This window comes from Brachyhypopomus gauderio, unplaced genomic scaffold, assembly GCF_052324685.1.
Source record: "Brachyhypopomus gauderio isolate BG-103 unplaced genomic scaffold, BGAUD_0.2 sc54, whole genome shotgun sequence".
Taxonomy (NCBI): domain Eukaryota; kingdom Metazoa; phylum Chordata; class Actinopteri; order Gymnotiformes; family Hypopomidae; genus Brachyhypopomus; species Brachyhypopomus gauderio.
This window is the reverse complement of record NW_027506878.1, coordinates 1,582,204-1,599,703: the sequence shown is the minus strand read 5'-3', so window position 1 is coordinate 1,599,703 and position 17,500 is coordinate 1,582,204. Positions and strand designations below refer to the sequence as shown.

Sequence of the window (17,500 nt, the reverse complement as noted above, 5' to 3'; positions counted from 1 at the left end):
AGTACTTAAACAGAACTGATTCATCAGTGGTTATTAAATATGTGCAGCATGTGTGTTAAACAGACACTATTCTATGTCTGAGGAGTCTTTTCTTTTGATGTGAAAATGTCTGAGCAGTATTCTCTGAACACTCCTAAACCCCCTGAACATTACCCTCTCTCTATCCTCACGAAACACCTTCTTATATTTAAACTACCATCCTGCTACGATCCCGCTACCATCCCGCTACCATCCTGCTACCATCCCGCTACCATCCTGCTACCATCCTGCTACCATCCCGCTACCATCCTGCTACCATCCCGAAACCATCCTGCTACCATCCCGCTACCATCCCGAAACCATCCTGCTACCATCCCAAAACCATCCTGCTACCATCCTGCTACCATCCCGCTACCATCCCGCTACCATCCCGAAACCATCCCGAAACCATCCTGCTACCATTCTGCTACCATCCCGAAACCATCCTGCTACCATCCCGAAACCATCCTGCTACCATCCTGCTACCATCCCGCTACCATCCCGAAACCATCCTGCTACCATCCCGAAACCATCCCGCTACCATCCCGAAACCATCCTGCTACCATCCCGAAACCATCCTGCTACCATCCCGAAACCATCCTGCTACCATCCTGCTACCATCCCGCTACCATCCTGCTACCATCCTGCTACCATCCTGCTACCATCCCGAAACCATCCTGCTACCATCCTGCTACCATCCTGCTACCATCCCGAAACCATCCTGCTACCATCCCGAAACCATCCTGCTACCATCCCGAAACCATCCTGCTACCATCCTGCTACCATCCCGCTACCATCCTGCTACCATCCTGCTACCATCCTGCTACCATCCCGAAACCATCCTGCTACCATCCTGCTACCATCCCGCTACCATCCTGCTACCATCCTGCTACCATCCCGCTACCATCCTGCTACCATCATGCTACCATCCTGCTCCATCTCACCAGCTGACGTAAGAGGGCGTCAACTGCAGCACTTACCCTCCTCACCAATTACAGATCAATGAAAAGACCAGATATAAATATTTCACAAGGAAAAAATATAAAAAGGAATTTAAAAAGAGAAGGAAGATGAAAACAGGAAATACCATCATCAGCGGAGTCGTCGCCTGTTCTCTTAGTGCCTGCAGGGGGGGGAGTGTGAAGGGAAAGAGAGATGAGTAACTGTATGTGTGTGTGACTGTATGTGTGTATGAGTGACTGTATGTGTGTATGTGTGACTGTATGTGAGTGTGTGACTGTATGTGTGTATGTGTGACTGTATGTGTGTATGAGTGACTGTATGTGTGTATGTGTGACTGTATGTGTGTATGAGTGACTGTATGTGTGTATGTGTGACTTTATGTGTGTATGTGTGACTGTATGTGTGTATGAGTGACTGTATGTGTGTATGTGTGACTGTATGTGTGTATGAGTGACTGTATGTGTGTATGAGTGACTGTATGTGTGTATGAGTGACTGTATGTGTGTATGTGTGACTGTATGTGTGTTTGAGTGACTGTATGAGTGTATGAGTGACTGTATGTGTGTATGTGTGACTGTATGTGTGTTTGAGTGACTGTATGAGTGTATGAGTGACTGTATGTGTGTATGAGTGACTTTGTGTGTAAGAGTGAGTGTATGTGTGTATGAGTGACTGTATGTGTGTATGAGTGATTGTATGTGTGTATGAGTGAGTGTATGTGTGTATGAGTTACTGTATGAGTGTATGAGTGAGTGTATGTGTGTACACTGTAAAAAATTTCAAGTCTCACCAACTAAAAAAATCTTAGTGACCCGTTGCACCTAATTTTTTTAGTTGGTCTAATTTAAGCTCTGCAAATTGCAAATTTTAAGTTCTACTGACAACTACAGAATTCAGTCTAATTAAAGAAAATAAGTTGAGCCAACAAAATGTTATATATTAACCAAATACACCTAGTGAGTCCAACAAAATGTTTTATGTTGTTCCAGCTACAATTGTTTAGTTCAGGTAATTATTTATTAGTATCCAAGTTGTCTGAACTATACATTTTATGCTTTATGAAGTAAATTCAAAATATACAGAATTAAGTAATTGTGCATTTTATTTGCATGTCAAAAAGTAAACATAAAATATTACCAAACAGGCATATGAGAGCTGCTTTATAAATGTAATAAAAATTGAAACGTCGTCGAGTCAGGACAAGAATGAGCCATGACACCAACGTTAGCTCAATGCTAATTTATTAGCAATACGCTAACGGCAAAAACACACTGGTTCTAAGGGAGGGGGACACTAACACGCATACAACACACATCCAGGGAAACGGGAGAACTGACCGCGGAGCTGTATGTGGATGGAAAAATTATCTAAAAAAGTACTTAATTAGAAATCGATTGGGCTTCAGCAAATGCTTAATTACTACGCAGATCTAGCTAGTTAGGTAGCTAACGTTAGTCTGCATGCTAACAGTTTGCCGACGTGAGGTAGTTAAATTCCAAATGGACAGTTAACGCGTGACGGTTAATTAACCGTTAATCGGTAGCTTGTCCTTGCCAACCACAACAGTATTAATACTAACATTACTAAACTAAAAGGCGTCAAGAAAATCTTCTCTCGAGCATGCGCATTAGTTTCACCACTACCACTATTGCTCGCCCAACACAGTTTTTTACTTTGGACTTGACATGTTGACTGAGAACCATAATGCTCATTCACTGAACACAAAATATTAAGTTGAATGGTAAAAATGCAGCAGCTGATGGCACAACTCGTTTTTTGTTTTTGGAGTAACTATTTTTATGTTTCATGCTTTGCCCACATAAATTTTTATATTCACAGAACATAAGCAAACAAAGATTTTTTACAGTGTATGAGTGATTGTATGTGTGTATGAGTGACTGTATGTGTGTATGAGTGATTGTATGTGTGTATGAGTGAGTGTAACAGTGATGCGTGTGCATGTGTGTGTTCTCACCGCTCTGCGTGGGGACGTAGATGTTGAGGTACAGACAGTCCTCACTCTGCTCCTGCAGGTACGTTGCCACGGTGTCGAGGTTGTAGGTGGCCCAGATGGGCATCATGATGTCGGGTACGGCGTTGCGAATGTTCTGGGGACACACGGGTGGAAAACGAGTGGCGTTCCGCACGCCCGACCAGGCCGGGGGGGCGTCTGGGGGGGTGAAACGCTTATCGCCGATGGGCGGAGCTGCGTAGGGCACGCCCAGGTACTGATCCACAGGGCCCAGCCCTTCAGCTGGAACAGCCAATCGCATGCCCCGTAGACGCCCCAGGGCGGTGTTCACCGTGGGCTGGTAGGTCAGGGCAGTCGCCGTGGAGACTGACCACAGCAACCACACACACAGCCTGCACAGGGCAAAGGTCAGAGGTCGCCAGAGCAGGTGTGTGTGCCACGGGTGACCTGTTGCCTGTGTGTGCCACATGGTCTCTTAGCTCACCCGCATACACACAAACACCCCCTTCACACACACACACACATACACACACAGTAATAAATGGAAGGTTTTTCTCACACACACATATGCAGCCTCTATTTTCACAGATTATAGTCTACTAATCTCTCTGCACCACATACACACACACACACACACACACACCCGCACACAGACAGGTGCGTCTGAAGCTCCGCCCCCTCAGCCAGGTGGTTTTTGTGCAGATGTTGCCATTGGTCAGTGAACGTGCAGGTAAAGTTCCGTCTGATCTCACAGTGCAAGGAGCATCACAGTCGATACACACCTAAATACACACACACACACACACACAAACACACACACACACACACACACACACGTTCAACAGACAGAAGAAACAATGGTACATACTTTGCACTGTAAACTGTGTAAACACTGTACATTGATCTGCCATATAAATCCTCAAGCTCACCATTATTTGATCTGATTTCAATTCTTTAGGAAACAAACTGAGGAAATTGTATATAAAATGATATATGCAATGCAGAATACCTATTTAAAAAAAACATTGTTATAATAAACACAGAAATATGTCCAGAGGAACAATATACACAGTACTGCAATATAGACCATAAACACAGGCCACAAAGCTTTATCTTTTTGATTTTGATGTTTGAAAGTAGCCCATGAATGTTATGTACATTCTTTATAGAATATTATCATATTAAGTTGCAGTAGTGACGTTCAGAAGCGTGGAGTCCCAGTGCACCTGCACGTGGCTGTGAGCTCTGCAGAGCGTGTGCTCAACACCCAGGAACATCCTGCTTCATCCAGCAGGTCCAACACTCACACATCAGAACATGGACCACACCCAGCACACTGTCCCTGAGATGACCTTATGACCTTCACCCAGAACTCACTGCCCCTGTTATGACCTTAAAGGAAAAAATATAAATGCCCGTAATCTGTTGTCCTATTTTGCCAGACTGATACAGAGTCAAGCGCAGGTTTATCTGATGAGAACACAAACCCAAATCAAGAGCAGGCAGAGAGCAGTTAATCAGGGTGACTGAGCAAACACTTCAGAAACACTGGGCAGTCGTCCACGGGCCGAAACCAGGACAGAACAGCAGACAGACAGGCAACTGCAGACAGACAGACAACTGCAGACAGACAGAACTGCAGACAGACAGAACTGCAGACAGACAGAGCTGCAGACAGACAGAGCTGCAGACAGACAGAACTGCAGACAGACAGGCTAGAGACAGACAGGATTCGGGGTGCTGGACGTTGGCCTAACGAGACTTCACAAAGAAACAAATGATCCACGGAAGCAGAGGACCAGGTGATCAATCAATCTGATCAGCAGGAGCAGGCGCCCCCTGGAGGCCAGAAGGGACACCTGCTCAGGCGGCTGTAACATCACCATCATTTCCGTCTGGGCCTGCAGGTGTTTGGGTGTCCTGGGAAGCCCGGCTAGAACAACAGCTCCACGGTCCTTAACTCAAGCTGTACAAACTCCACAGCTAACGCTGCGCTACTCTGGATTTAATGAACTAAACTGGGTTACAGCAGCGCCCGCTGGTCTGGGGCTTTATTAAGAACGCACTTGGGGAGCCGTCTGCCTGCTGTAGGTCTAGTGCGGAGGCCCTGTGTTCTCTGTGTGGGTGCCAGGCCGCCCATCCCGCTGCCAGCTCCGCCCCTTCAGACCCAGTGGGGCGGGGGGGCGGACCAGACGAATGAGGCGTCATGGCTGCAGCTCGGAACTAGGGGCAGCGGTGCGTGTGTGTGCGCAAAACTGGCACGAATGATATGATGAAATTGTAACCATGGCAACTTCAGTGTTCCCTGCATCATTTAAATTGGGCAACGCTTCCTGAATGGACCAGACCACAAAGACATAAAAAACGTGAGACATTGTGTGCTTCAGTCACGTGAGACATCACTTGCCTAAGTCATGTGAGACACCAGGTGCTTAAGTCACATGAGACATCGAATGCATGTGTGTGTAGAACACATTCAGCTTTCTGTCAATAAAAAATCATTTAAAGTAATAACTGACGCTGTTTGTATTACTGACGTCAGCTCAAAAGCTTCTGAAATTATTTAAAGAAAAACTTCTGGATGTCCATCAACATATGTGCAAATAACAAATATACCCTACACAACAAATATACCCCATACAAACCTACACACACAACAGATCTACCCCACACAGACTTACAGACACAATGAATCTACCCCAAACAAACCTGCACACAGACTGGTGATGTTCTTCTGCTACAGATGCAAGAGAATAACAACACAGTGAGCCACGCACAGATTGTTAAAAGATACCAGGGTGACCCTTGACCCTCAACCCTGACCCTCGACCCTGAGCCTAGGGCTACACCAGGCCATCATCCAACCACAGTGGACTGGCAGGGTTCAGACATTTAGCAAAGAAACAGCAAAGCATTCTGGGCTCAAATGATGACACACATAAACTGCACGTCAGGAAAGCAAGCTAACGTGGCCATGCAGAAGAGGGCCATGCAAAGCCAGGACATGTTCTCCAGATGTTCCTATACGCTCCCCAGATCTGCTGAGATGCTCTACGCAGATAAGACATGCCTCCCCAAGGCTGCCGCAGGTGGGCCATTTGTGTGCGAGAAAGACTCGAGACGTGAAGAGGAGGAGCGTGTGAGATGCCCTGGAGACACACGTGAGACAGTGGGCGTGTCTTTGTGAAGAGTAGTTTATCCAAACATCGATTACATGTGGCTGCAAGGTGTTAGTCATTATTCACACCCATTATTCATACCCACCCGGCCCCACATCAACTTACCAATTGTGGAGTGTCACAATTGTGGGGGGGTGTGGCAACTCTGGGGGGTGTGGTAACTCTGGGGGGTGTGGCAACTCTGGGGGGTGTGGTAACTATTGCTTGGGTGTGGCAACTGTCTTCCTCCAGAAGCAACACTAAACACTAAACACTAAACACTCATCAGCGCCAACACACCAGTTGTTCATGATTGGCTAGTGCTGCAGTGAATGACAGTGGGAGGAATCGTGCCCGGCTGCCCAATGAGTGAGGAGAGCCAGTTAGCTCCCTTGAAGTCCCACCCACAGACAGTCCCACCCACCGGGACCAGTGAACAACACAGGCAAATGCAAGTTAAATTAGCCTGTGGTGAAATAACCCAGAGAGCCGTGCAGCTGGAAAATGGAGCCGTGTTATTTAAACCACTTTCAAAGGCCACAGCAAACAGAGCAGGATTGTAAACTGGAACTGTGATTATGTTCAGAAGCCGTGGGTGGTTTACTCCTTTGGTGTGTGTGTGTGTGTGTGTGTGTGTGTGTGTTGTGTGTGTGTGTGTGTGTGTGTGTGTGTGTGTGTGTGTGTGTGTGTGTGTGTGTGTGTGTGTGTGCGTGCCTGTGTGTGTGCGTGTGTGTGTGTGTGTGTGTGTGTGTGTGTGTGTGTGTATGTTAGAATATGATAGTGTGAAGTGTTTGGAGAAGTTTTACCTGTTTTACTGTGTAGACATGATGTAAAACATGATGTAAAACATGATGCTTGACGTGCTACAATAAAAAAGAGTTCAGGTTTAATCTGAACATATTTGCATCTATGTTGTATAACCAGTGTAAGTGACACTGTCCTTTTCCTTTATAGCCCTTCATAGATCAACATTGCTATACTACACAGAGGCAGAAATGACTGATTGGTGAGGGATTGCACCATTAGATCATGTAGTGGAGAGAGTGGGAGGGAGAGCTGACTACAGAAGTGGCGTTTTCTCCTCTCGCTATCGTTTCTGAAGAAAGAAGCATGCAAGACACCAAACCCAACTAAACCAGTCTCAGACGCCATACCAGTACGGCCAAGTCTGTGGCTATGGGAGTATATACCTGGTGACATCACAAGATGAAACATTCATATAAACACGCCTCCAACCACTTTATTGGTCACATGCACACAGGGAGAGGGAGAGGGGTGTGGGGGTGTAGCAGTGTAACACTTCAATCCTCGGACAATGACCCAGAACTACTGAAGCAACTGAGATTTACAGAGTCAAAAGTTCTGAAATTCTTGACCAACCTGGAGCTGAGAGAGTTTCTCATGTGCCGAAGAACAGACTGGAGGAAAAACAGACTGGAGGAATAACAGACTGGAGGAATAACAAACTGGAGGAATAACAGACTGAAGGAATAACAGACTGGGGGAATAACAGACTGGAGGAATAACAGACTGAAGGAATAACAGACTGGGGGAATAACAGACTGGAGGAATAACAGACTGAAGGAAAAACAGACTGGGGGAATAACAGACTGGAGGAATAACAGACTGAAGGAATAACAGACTGGAGGAATAACAGACTGAAGGAATAACAGACTGGAAGAATAACAGACTGAAGGAATAACAGACTGGATGAATAACAGACTGAAGGAATAACAGACTGGGGGAATAACAGACTGGAAGAATAACAGACTGAAGGAATAACAGACTGGGGGAATAACAGACTGGAGGAATAACAGACTGGAGGAATAACAGACTGGAAGAATAACAGACTGAAGGAATAACAGACTGGGGGAATAACAGACTGGAGGAATAACAGACTGGAGGAATAACAGACTGGGGGAATAACAGACTGAAGGAATAACAGACTGGAGGAATAACAGACTGGGGGAATAACAGACTGGGGGAATAACAGACTGGAGGAATAACAGACTGGGGGAATAACAGACTGGAGGAATAACAGACTGGAGGAATAACAGACTGAAGGAATAACAGACTGGAGGAATAACAGACTGAAGGAATAACAGACTGGGGGAATAACAGACTGAAGGAATAACAGACTGGAGGAATAACAGACTGAAGGAATAACAGACTGGGGGAATAACAGACTGGAAGAATAACAGACTGGAGGAATAACAGACTGAAGGAATAACAGACTGGGGGAATAACAGACTGGAGGAATAACAGACTGAAGGAATAACAGACTGGAAGAATAACAGACTGGAAGAATAACAGACTGGAGGAATAACAGACTGGGGGAATAACAGACTGGAGGAATAACAGACTGAAGGAATAACAGACTGGAGGAATAACAGACTGAAGGAATAACAGACTGGGGGAATAACAGACTGGAGGAATAACAGACTGGAAGAATAACAGACTGGAAGAATAACAGACTGGAGGAATAACAGACTGAAGGAATAACAGACTGGAGGAATAACAGACTGAAGGAATAACAGACTGGAAGAATAACAGACTGGAGGAATAACAGACTGGGGGAATAACAGACTGGAGGAATAACAGACTGGAGGAATAACAGACTGGGGGAATAACAGACTGGAAGAATAACAGACTGGAGGAATAACAGACTGAAGGAATAACAGACTGGGGGAATAAAAGACTGGAGGAATAACAGACTGAAGGAATAACAGACTGGGGGAATAACAGACTGGAGGAATAACAGACTGGAAGAATAACAGACTGGAGGAATAACAGACTGGAGGAATAACAGACTGAAGGAATAACAGACTGGAAGAATAACAGACTGAAGGAATAACAGACTGGAGGAATAACAGACTGAAGGAATAACAGACTGGGGGAATAACAGACTGGAAGAATAACAGACTGAAGGAATAACAGACTGGGGGAATAACAGACTGGAGGAATAACAGACTGGAGGAATAACAGACTGGAAGAATAACAGACTGAAGGAATAACAGACTGGGGGAATAACAGACTGGAGGAATAACAGACTGGAGGAATAACAGACTGAAGGAATAACAGACTGGGGGAATAACAGACTGAAGGAATAACAGACTGGGGGAATAACAGACTGGAGGAATAACAGACTGGAGGAATAACAGACTGAAGGAATAACAGACTGGGGGAATAACAGACTGGGGGAATAACAGACTGGAGGAATAACAGACTGGGGGAATAACAGACTGGAGGAATAACAGACTGAAGGAATAACAGACTGGAGGAATAACAGACTGAAGGAATAACAGACTGGGGGAATAACAGACTGGAAGAATAACAGACTGGAGGAATAACAGACTGAAGGAATAACAGACTGGGGGAATAACAGACTGGAGGAATAACAGACTGAAGGAATAACAGACTGGAAGAATAACAGACTGGAGGAATAACAGACTGGAGGAATAACAGACTGGGGGAATAACAGACTGAAGGAATAACAGACTGAAGGAATAACAGACTGGAGGAATAACAGACTGGAGGAATAACAGACTGAAGGAATAACAGACTGGGGGAATAACAGACTGGAGGAATAACAGACTGGAAGAATAACAGACTGGAGGAATAACAGACTGAAGGAATAACAGACTGGAGGAATAACAGACTGAAGGAATAACAGACTGGAAGAATAACAGACTGGAGGAATAACAGACTGGGGGAATAACAGACTGGAGGAATAACAGACTGGAGGAATAACAGACTGGAGGAATAACAGACTGAAGGAATAACAGACTGGGGGAATAACAGACTGGAGGAATAACAGACTGGAAGAATAACAGACTGGAAGAATAACAGACTGGAGGAATAACAGACTGGAGGAATAACAGACTGGAGGAATAACAGACTGAAGGAATAACAGACTGGAGGAATAACAGACTGGGGGAATAACAGACTGGAGGAATAACAGACTGGAAGAATAACAGACTGGAGGAATAACAGACTGAAGGAATAACAGACTGGAGGAATAACAGACTGAAGGAATAACAGACTGGAGGAATAACAGGCTGGAGGAATAACAGACTGGAGGAATAACAGACTGAAGGAATAACAGACTGGCGGAAGCATGAAGAGGGTCTGTGTTACTAACCTGGCAGAGTTTCACCAGGGAGACGCCAGTCGTCTGGCTCTGTCTGTGCGTCCCAGACTTCAGGCAGTCACTGACTGCAAAGGATTTGCAACCAATTATACATTCAGTTTTACTGAAGATTATGTAAATGTCTCCAATTACCGGTTCTCCCCTGAAGTGGGGAAGTTGAGCATAAAAGGACAGTGATTCCTACATTGTTTACCCAGAATACACTGCAATTCCGAAGCCAAAGCAATAAAATGTGTTGTTGTGTAGATGGTGCTGTGACAGAACAAACAAACAAAGCAGAATAAACAAAAACACAAACAGCTCCAAACAGGTGAAGCCGCCATTCTAACTGTCCTCGCATCCACCCAAAAAACACCATTATACTTACATCCACCCAAAAAACACCACTATAAATACATCCACCCAAAACACCACTATAAGTATATCCACCCAAAAACACCACTATACTTACATCCACCCCAAAACACCACTATACTCGCATCCACCCAAAAAACACCACTATTCGTACATACGTACATCCACCTCTCCTACTACGAAACCAAAGTATTTCTCCTCTTAATCCCACATGCACACACACACACACACACACACACACACACACACACACACACACACACATTACTGTCTCTTGAGGTGTGGTCAGAGCAGTTATTTTATCCTGTGCTGACACACACATGTGGTTTCACAAGTGTATTCAGCACATGACTTTTTAATCTGAAATCGATGCATGCGTGTGTGTATGTGTGTGTGTGTGTAACCACACACTCTTCACTGGCTCTTACTTTAACCACCCTGGCACTATGTCTGATGTGACTCAGGGCAGCAGGTAGTCAAAGCTGAAAGATTCTCAAATCCGCTGTGCTTCTCCAACACCGTGACAGCGGTGTGTTTTAATAGGGGCTTGTTATTTAAGGACACAGTCTGAATCTGCTCAGAATGGTTAACATTGAACAGAAAGCAGTACTAATGTTGATTTATGTCAGGTTACATAACGTGGGTGAACTACCTGTTACACACAGGCTGTGGTGATCCTAACCACAGCAGGGAGGAACTGACTCACAAGGTCTTAATCCTGTCCAATCTACTCTCTGAATGTACTATAAAATACCTGTTATTGGACTAAATGGTGCTGTTTAAAGATATTTACAATATTCCCTGTAATGTCTTAATAAGCATTTTTGAAGACTTTCTCTGATGTGCAGGTGTAAACCACATCTCTCTGGACTGGTTTGTGCAGAGTGCAGAGTGTGTTGCTGTCCATGGTGCTGAACACACTCACTTCACTGGACTCGAAGTTAACACTAGACACCTAACTCTTCACCCAACACATCTAACAATAATCGAAACCCTGTCACCCTAATCCTTACCCCAGTCTCTAATCCTATAAAAACCCAGTGCATGATTACAACCCTTAGCCCCACACCAAAAGCCCCCCAAACATACCCCAACTATAACACCACCCTTAACCCGCATGCCTGTTTGAGTTTGACTGAGAAGACACACACCCGCCTTACATAGAGAAGGAGTGTGAACATCACCACGGTTACAAGTGCAGCCCCCAGGAAATGTAATACTTTTAAATAAAAAAATAAAAGTCTTGTGGAAAAATATATATTCCCTATTATTTGTTATGCGTTTTGAAGCTAGTCAATCTTGCCACATCTTTGGCGGCTAGTTCAGTGTTATATCGCTTAACCTTGAGGCTCTCGTGCTGAACACCAGCTAGCTCCGCAATCTTTAACCTGGCTCTTCAGAACAAGCTCATAGTTAAAAGGATGCGCAGGTTTAGCGTGTCAATAAAAGTCCACATTCACCAGAAGAAAAAGAGCGGGGGTGGAGTGTGCGTGTGTGTGTGTGTGTGTGTGTGTGTGTGTGTGTGTGTGTGTGTGTGTGTGTGTGTGTGTGTGTGTGTTCCAGGGACGAACGGCAGGGACGGTGAGAGCGACTACTGTACGAGACATGAATACCAATGGCTTCGTCTTTCCTCCTCTGTGGCTCGGCTGCACGCGCAGAGGCAGGATGGCGCGCGGATGATGAACCATGCGGAGGTATCTCATTATAAAAATGGAGAAATCCGCCTCTGTTCCCTTTAATGCATCGCTAGTGTGATTTCCAAACAGTGAAGTTGTGCGAATTCACATTAATCATCTCACGAAGGCGCCGAGGTGGGATGTAATTGGTATGAATAAGTATGCGAAGACCGACGGTAGCGCTTTTTTAACACACTCGCTCGCGCGCGGGCGCGCGCGCGCTCTAGGCAAGCCAAACCAACAGATGGCAAAATCACCATGACGACTCTGAGGCACGCGGGGTCTCTCGCTTCTTCTCATTCCTCCGCGTGCGTGCCGAAATGGTTCACCTCGCGCAGACGTTAATAACGCACGGGCTTAATAGGTCGTTCAGTGTACACAACAGGTGAGCGGCGTGAGAGAGAGAGAGAGAGAGAGAGAGAGAGAGAGAGAGAGAGAGAGAGAGAGAGAGAGAAACAGAGAGAGAGGGGGAGAGAGAGAGAGGGAGAAAGAGAGAGAGAGAGAAAGAGAGAGGGGGGGGGAGAGAGAGACGGCTTTCTGTGCAGTTTGCTCGATAGATTATGTTCTGTGGGACCCTGTGTCCGCAGACAGACTGTAGCATCATTCTTGAGTGCAGCTGAATGTGTTAGTGAACACACCGGCCTGTCGAATCGGTCAATCATTTACATCAGCGTTAAAGCTCCCAGTAACGTAACCAAGTCTTTTATCTCATCTGATATACAAACTACAACGAGGTGTGTGTGTGTGTGTGTGTATATGTGGTGTATGTGTGTGTGTGTGTGTGTGTGTATATGTGGTGTATGTGTGTGTGTGTGTGTGTGTGTGTGTGTGTGTGTGTGTGTGTGTGTGTGTGTGTGTATGGTGTATGTGTGTGTGTATGTTTGTATATGTGGTGTGTGTGTGTGTGTGTGTGTATATATATGTATGTGTGTGTGTGTGTGTATATATGTGTGTGTGTGTGTGTATGTGTGTGTGTGAGTGTGTGTGTGTATGTTTGTATATGTGGTGTATGTGTGTGTGTGTATATGTGTGTGTATATATATGTGTGTGTGTGTGTGTGTGTGTGTATATATGTGTGTGTGTGTGTGTATGTGTGTGTGTGTTTAGATGCCTCTCCTCCTCGGCGCGCCTTCGCTTGCAGTACATTTTAAAAGCTCCGATCCAATGAAATCCGAACACGAGAAAATGTTTTAAAATGTGAAGTGTTCGCCGATGCAAACTCAGTTCCGCTGCCATCCCGTAGCGTGTCCGATCATCAGCTCTGCGGTTTATTCATCACATTTATCCCATTGTTCAATCAGCGTGTCACCAACACACTGGCAAAGATTTTCCACCCAACGTTAACGATGAAATCTTTTTCTACGCATAAACTCTGAAACACCTTGAGGACTGGATATCAAATCTGTTTTGGCACCGATACGGATGTCGCAATACAAACCCAGTTAGATCACAGGGAAATCACAGGTCTTACCTGCGGAGTCTCAGCACATCTCCGTGCTCTGCGTCGCCCGGCTCGCTCTCATCCTCCCGGTGACCACCACACGCCCGGTGTTCCCGTGCAGCTTTAGCCCGTTATACTCGAACGTTTTTTCTTATTTTCAATTAACGTCAATCTCACCGGGTCTATTTTAGGAGCGCGCTGCGCGGTCACGGACGCAAGGTCAGGAGCGCCCACGGCCACGCGCGTTACTAGGCAACCGGGAGGACACGCGTGATCTTACAACCAGGCGCCGAATAAAAGCCACAAAAAAATAAATTGAAGGAAAGAAAAATTAAAAGAAACACAGGACGAAGATAAAACAATGAAACGCAAAACACGCCCCGGCTCTATTCAGAGAATAAACGCGAAAAACATGGTGGTTTCGTCTGAGTTGCTGTCAGGCTGCTGTCTGCATTGAGTTGTAATGCAGCCGTGGTTCCCGCCCCGCCCGGCGCGCCCTGCTCGAGACATCACTCATACTTCATCATATTATATTCTCATTATCTCGCTGCATTCACAGAAAAGCGCGGGTGTCGCCCAAAAGAAGGATTCGTTTGCCCAAGGCAGAAACCCAAGTGTGTCTGGACGCGGTGAGGGGACACGGGCAGTAAGCGCCGACACACCCCCATCTAGTGGTCGAGTGGGGAACTGCACGCACTTTGATGCGGTTTCACCTACATAATAAAACATACAGCACACGTCCAGCGTTATTCTAGCGGCGCTGTGCTTTATAGTCACGCTGTCGCTGTGTAACTTTACAACGCCACACTTCAATTGGCGAGAGAAAGCGGAGATGATTCTAGGTGTCATCAGAGTTCAAAGGTCAGTAGCCTCGTAGTGCGAGTGCCAGGACCTAAAGGCTCGGGGTGAAGTTTGAAGGTCAGACGCGGTCCACAGCCTAGCAGCGATGAGAACGCGGCGCTGGCCTTCTAGGACACAACCTCCTGCTTCTTGGGTCAAGACGTTTTATACATTTGAGTTTGACCTTGTGCCGTTTAAGTTCCACCACACACACATTTGCACATGGTTCATTTTTGTACCGTTTTGCTGTTTCTTTGCCTTGAAAGAACTTTGAAGTGCTTCAAAGTGATGGTGAGTGTTCAGTAAAAATCCCTTTGGTTCTTCATATTACTGAAATAAGACACATATCAAACACAGATTATGTGACTATAGCAATTTCTGAACATTTATTGTATTTTTTAAATAATTTGCGATTCTGGCAGACCTGACATGCTGCTGGGATCTGAAGGAGAGAGAGAGAGAGGGAGAGAGAGAGAGAGAGAGAGAGAGAGAGAGAGAGGGAGAAAGAGAGAGAGGGACAGAGAGAGAGAGAGAGAGAGAGAGACAGAGAGAGGGAGAGAGAGAGGGAGAAAGAGAGAACTCTTAAACCTCTGTGTCTGTTCCTCAGTCCAAGTGGGGGAGGGGTGCCGTCTTATGAGTCACACATTGTGCTGGTACCTCCAAACAGCAGAATAGAAATAAAAAATTTAAATAAAATAAAATGAACTGACAATAGAAGAGCACCAGTAACCAGGGGGCGTGGAGGAGAGGAACAGAGCTGATGGAGGCTCAGGCAGTTCACAAAGCCCCCCCCCCCCCATTCCCCAATGGAAAGCTCACATAGAACGTTCACATAGAACAGCTCCTCTATCAGTCTACACGTAGAGCAGCTCCTCTATGAGTCTACACGTGCACGTAGAACAGCTCCTCTATGAGTCTACACGTTCACGTAGAGCAGCTCCTCTATGAGTCTACACGTTCACGTAGAGCAGCTCCTCTATGAGTCTACACGTTCACGTAGAGCAGCTCCTCTATGAGTCTACACGTTCACGTAGAGCAGCTCCTCTATGAGTCTACATGTTCATGTAGAACAGCTTCTCTATGAGTCTACATGTAGAGCAGCTTCTCTTTGAGTCTACACGTTCACATAGAGCAGCTCCAGTATGAGTCTACACGTTCACGTAGAGCAGCTCCTGAGTCTACATGTAGAACAGCTCCTCTATGAGTCTACACGTGCACATAGAACAGCTCCTCTATGAGTCTACACATGCACATAGAGCAGCTCCTCTACGAGTCTACACGTGCATGTAGAGCAGCTTCTCTGAGTCTACACGTGCATGTAGAACAGCTCCTCTATGAGTCTACACGTAGAGCAGCTCCTTTTTGAGTTTACACGTAGAACAGCTCCTCTATGAGTCTACATGTACATGTAGAACAGCTCCTCTATGAGTGTACACGTTCACGTAGAACAGCTCCTCTATGAGTCTACATGTACATGTAGAACAGCTCCTCTAAGAGTCTACACGTACACGTAGAGCAGCTCCTTTATGAAACTACACGTTCACGTAGAGCAGCTCCTGAGTCTACACGTAGAACAGCTCCTCTATGAGTCCACACGTGCACGTAGAACCGCTCCTCTACGAGTCTATACGTGCACGTAGAACAGCTCCTCTACGAGTCTATACGTGCACGTAGAACAGCTCCTCTATGAGTCTACACGTAGAGCAGCTCCTCTGAGTCTACACGTGCACGTAGTGCAGCTCCTCTGAGTCTACACGTGCACGTAGAGCAGCTTCTCTATGATTCTACATGTGTGCTGCTCTTGCGTACGCTACATTCAACATCCTTGTCTTATTCGCACACTCAACACTACTGTGTACGATTCCACCATCTTTTACATCATGCTGTTATTTTGACAGGTAGAGCTGAATATATCTGCTACAGATATGAAGATAGAGAAGTTGTCTTGCTCTGGTTCCAGGTCATAATCTTAAGACAGAAAGAATTCAGAGAAACAGAGCCTCTATTTCAGTCCAACCTTTATTAACAAAATGGAGTCAAGCTAAATAAATAAATACAGTGTAATAAATAATGAACACCACAGGTAGCCATGCAGGGAGGCAAACTGCTGTTTTTACACAGGTGAGTTATCAGTGGGAGGAGAGATGGAGGAGTGAGATGGAGAAGATGGAAGACAGATTTAAGAGCAAGATGGAGGAGATGGAGGATAGATGGAGAAGAGATGGAAGATATGGTGGAGAGATGGAGGAGAGAGATGTAGGAGAGATTATGGAGAGAGATGGAGGAGAGATTATGAAGAGAGATGGAGGAGATGGAGCAAGGAGGGTAAGGGTGAGGCCTGCTAGTCTCCACCTCACATCAGAATTAGCTTTAATTAGAACTTACAAGCATCAGGATTGTTTAGAAAATGACCTAAACAAATATATTAATAACAGACTCATCTGCTTAGGGTTTATAAAACTAGATATACACTTTTGCTATTTTTAGCATGTATGCAGTATTTAACTTTTATGTTAAAGATGACAATAAGTGTCTTTTACAGTATTGTAATAATAATAATCTATAAAATGTGTGACTAAGTTTTTTGTAGCTACCATGTTGTACTGTTATTATCTTATTGGCAAACTCAGAGCGGGAGAGAAGTGCTGTGTCGGCCTGGCCTCACTAACCTCACCACCACACGCGTGTTAGCCCCTCGATAACCTCACCACCACACGCGTGTTAGCTCCTCACTAACCTCACCACCACACGCGTGTTAGCCCCTCGATAACCTCACCACCACACGTGTGCTAGCACCTCGATAACCTCACCACCACACGCGTGTTAGCCTCTCGCTAACCTCACTACCACACGCGTGTTAGCCCCTCGATAACCTCACCACCACACGCGTGTTAGCTCCTCACTAACCTCACCACCACACGCGTGTTA

General features: G+C 45.6%; 2 protein-coding genes across 4 annotated transcripts in view; both read right to left on the bottom strand.

The window, feature by feature from the left end:
- nlgn3b (neuroligin 3b) overlaps positions 1–14,397 on the bottom strand; it is a 33,786-nt gene extending 19,389 nt beyond the window's left edge. The window contains exons 1-3 of the mRNA XM_076987564.1: positions 13,763–14,397; positions 2,957–3,735; positions 1,106–1,141 (exon numbers count right to left, since the gene is read on the bottom strand). Coding sequence (XP_076843679.1) covers positions 1,106–1,141; positions 2,957–3,422 — 502 coding nt within the window. The 5' untranslated portion in view covers positions 3,423–3,735; positions 13,763–14,397. The remainder of the gene's footprint in view (positions 1–1,105; positions 1,142–2,956; positions 3,736–13,762) is intronic.
- Positions 14,398–16,573: 2,176 nt separating this feature from the next.
- Positions 16,574–17,500, bottom strand: part of gria3a (glutamate receptor, ionotropic, AMPA 3a) — a 55,840-nt gene continuing 54,913 nt past the window's right edge. For all 3 annotated transcript variants that reach the window (XM_076987580.1, XM_076987579.1, XM_076987576.1), the window contains exon 16: positions 16,574–17,500. This exon is cut by the window's right edge and continues 2,075 nt beyond it. The gene's annotated coding sequence lies outside the window, so the exon portion shown is untranslated.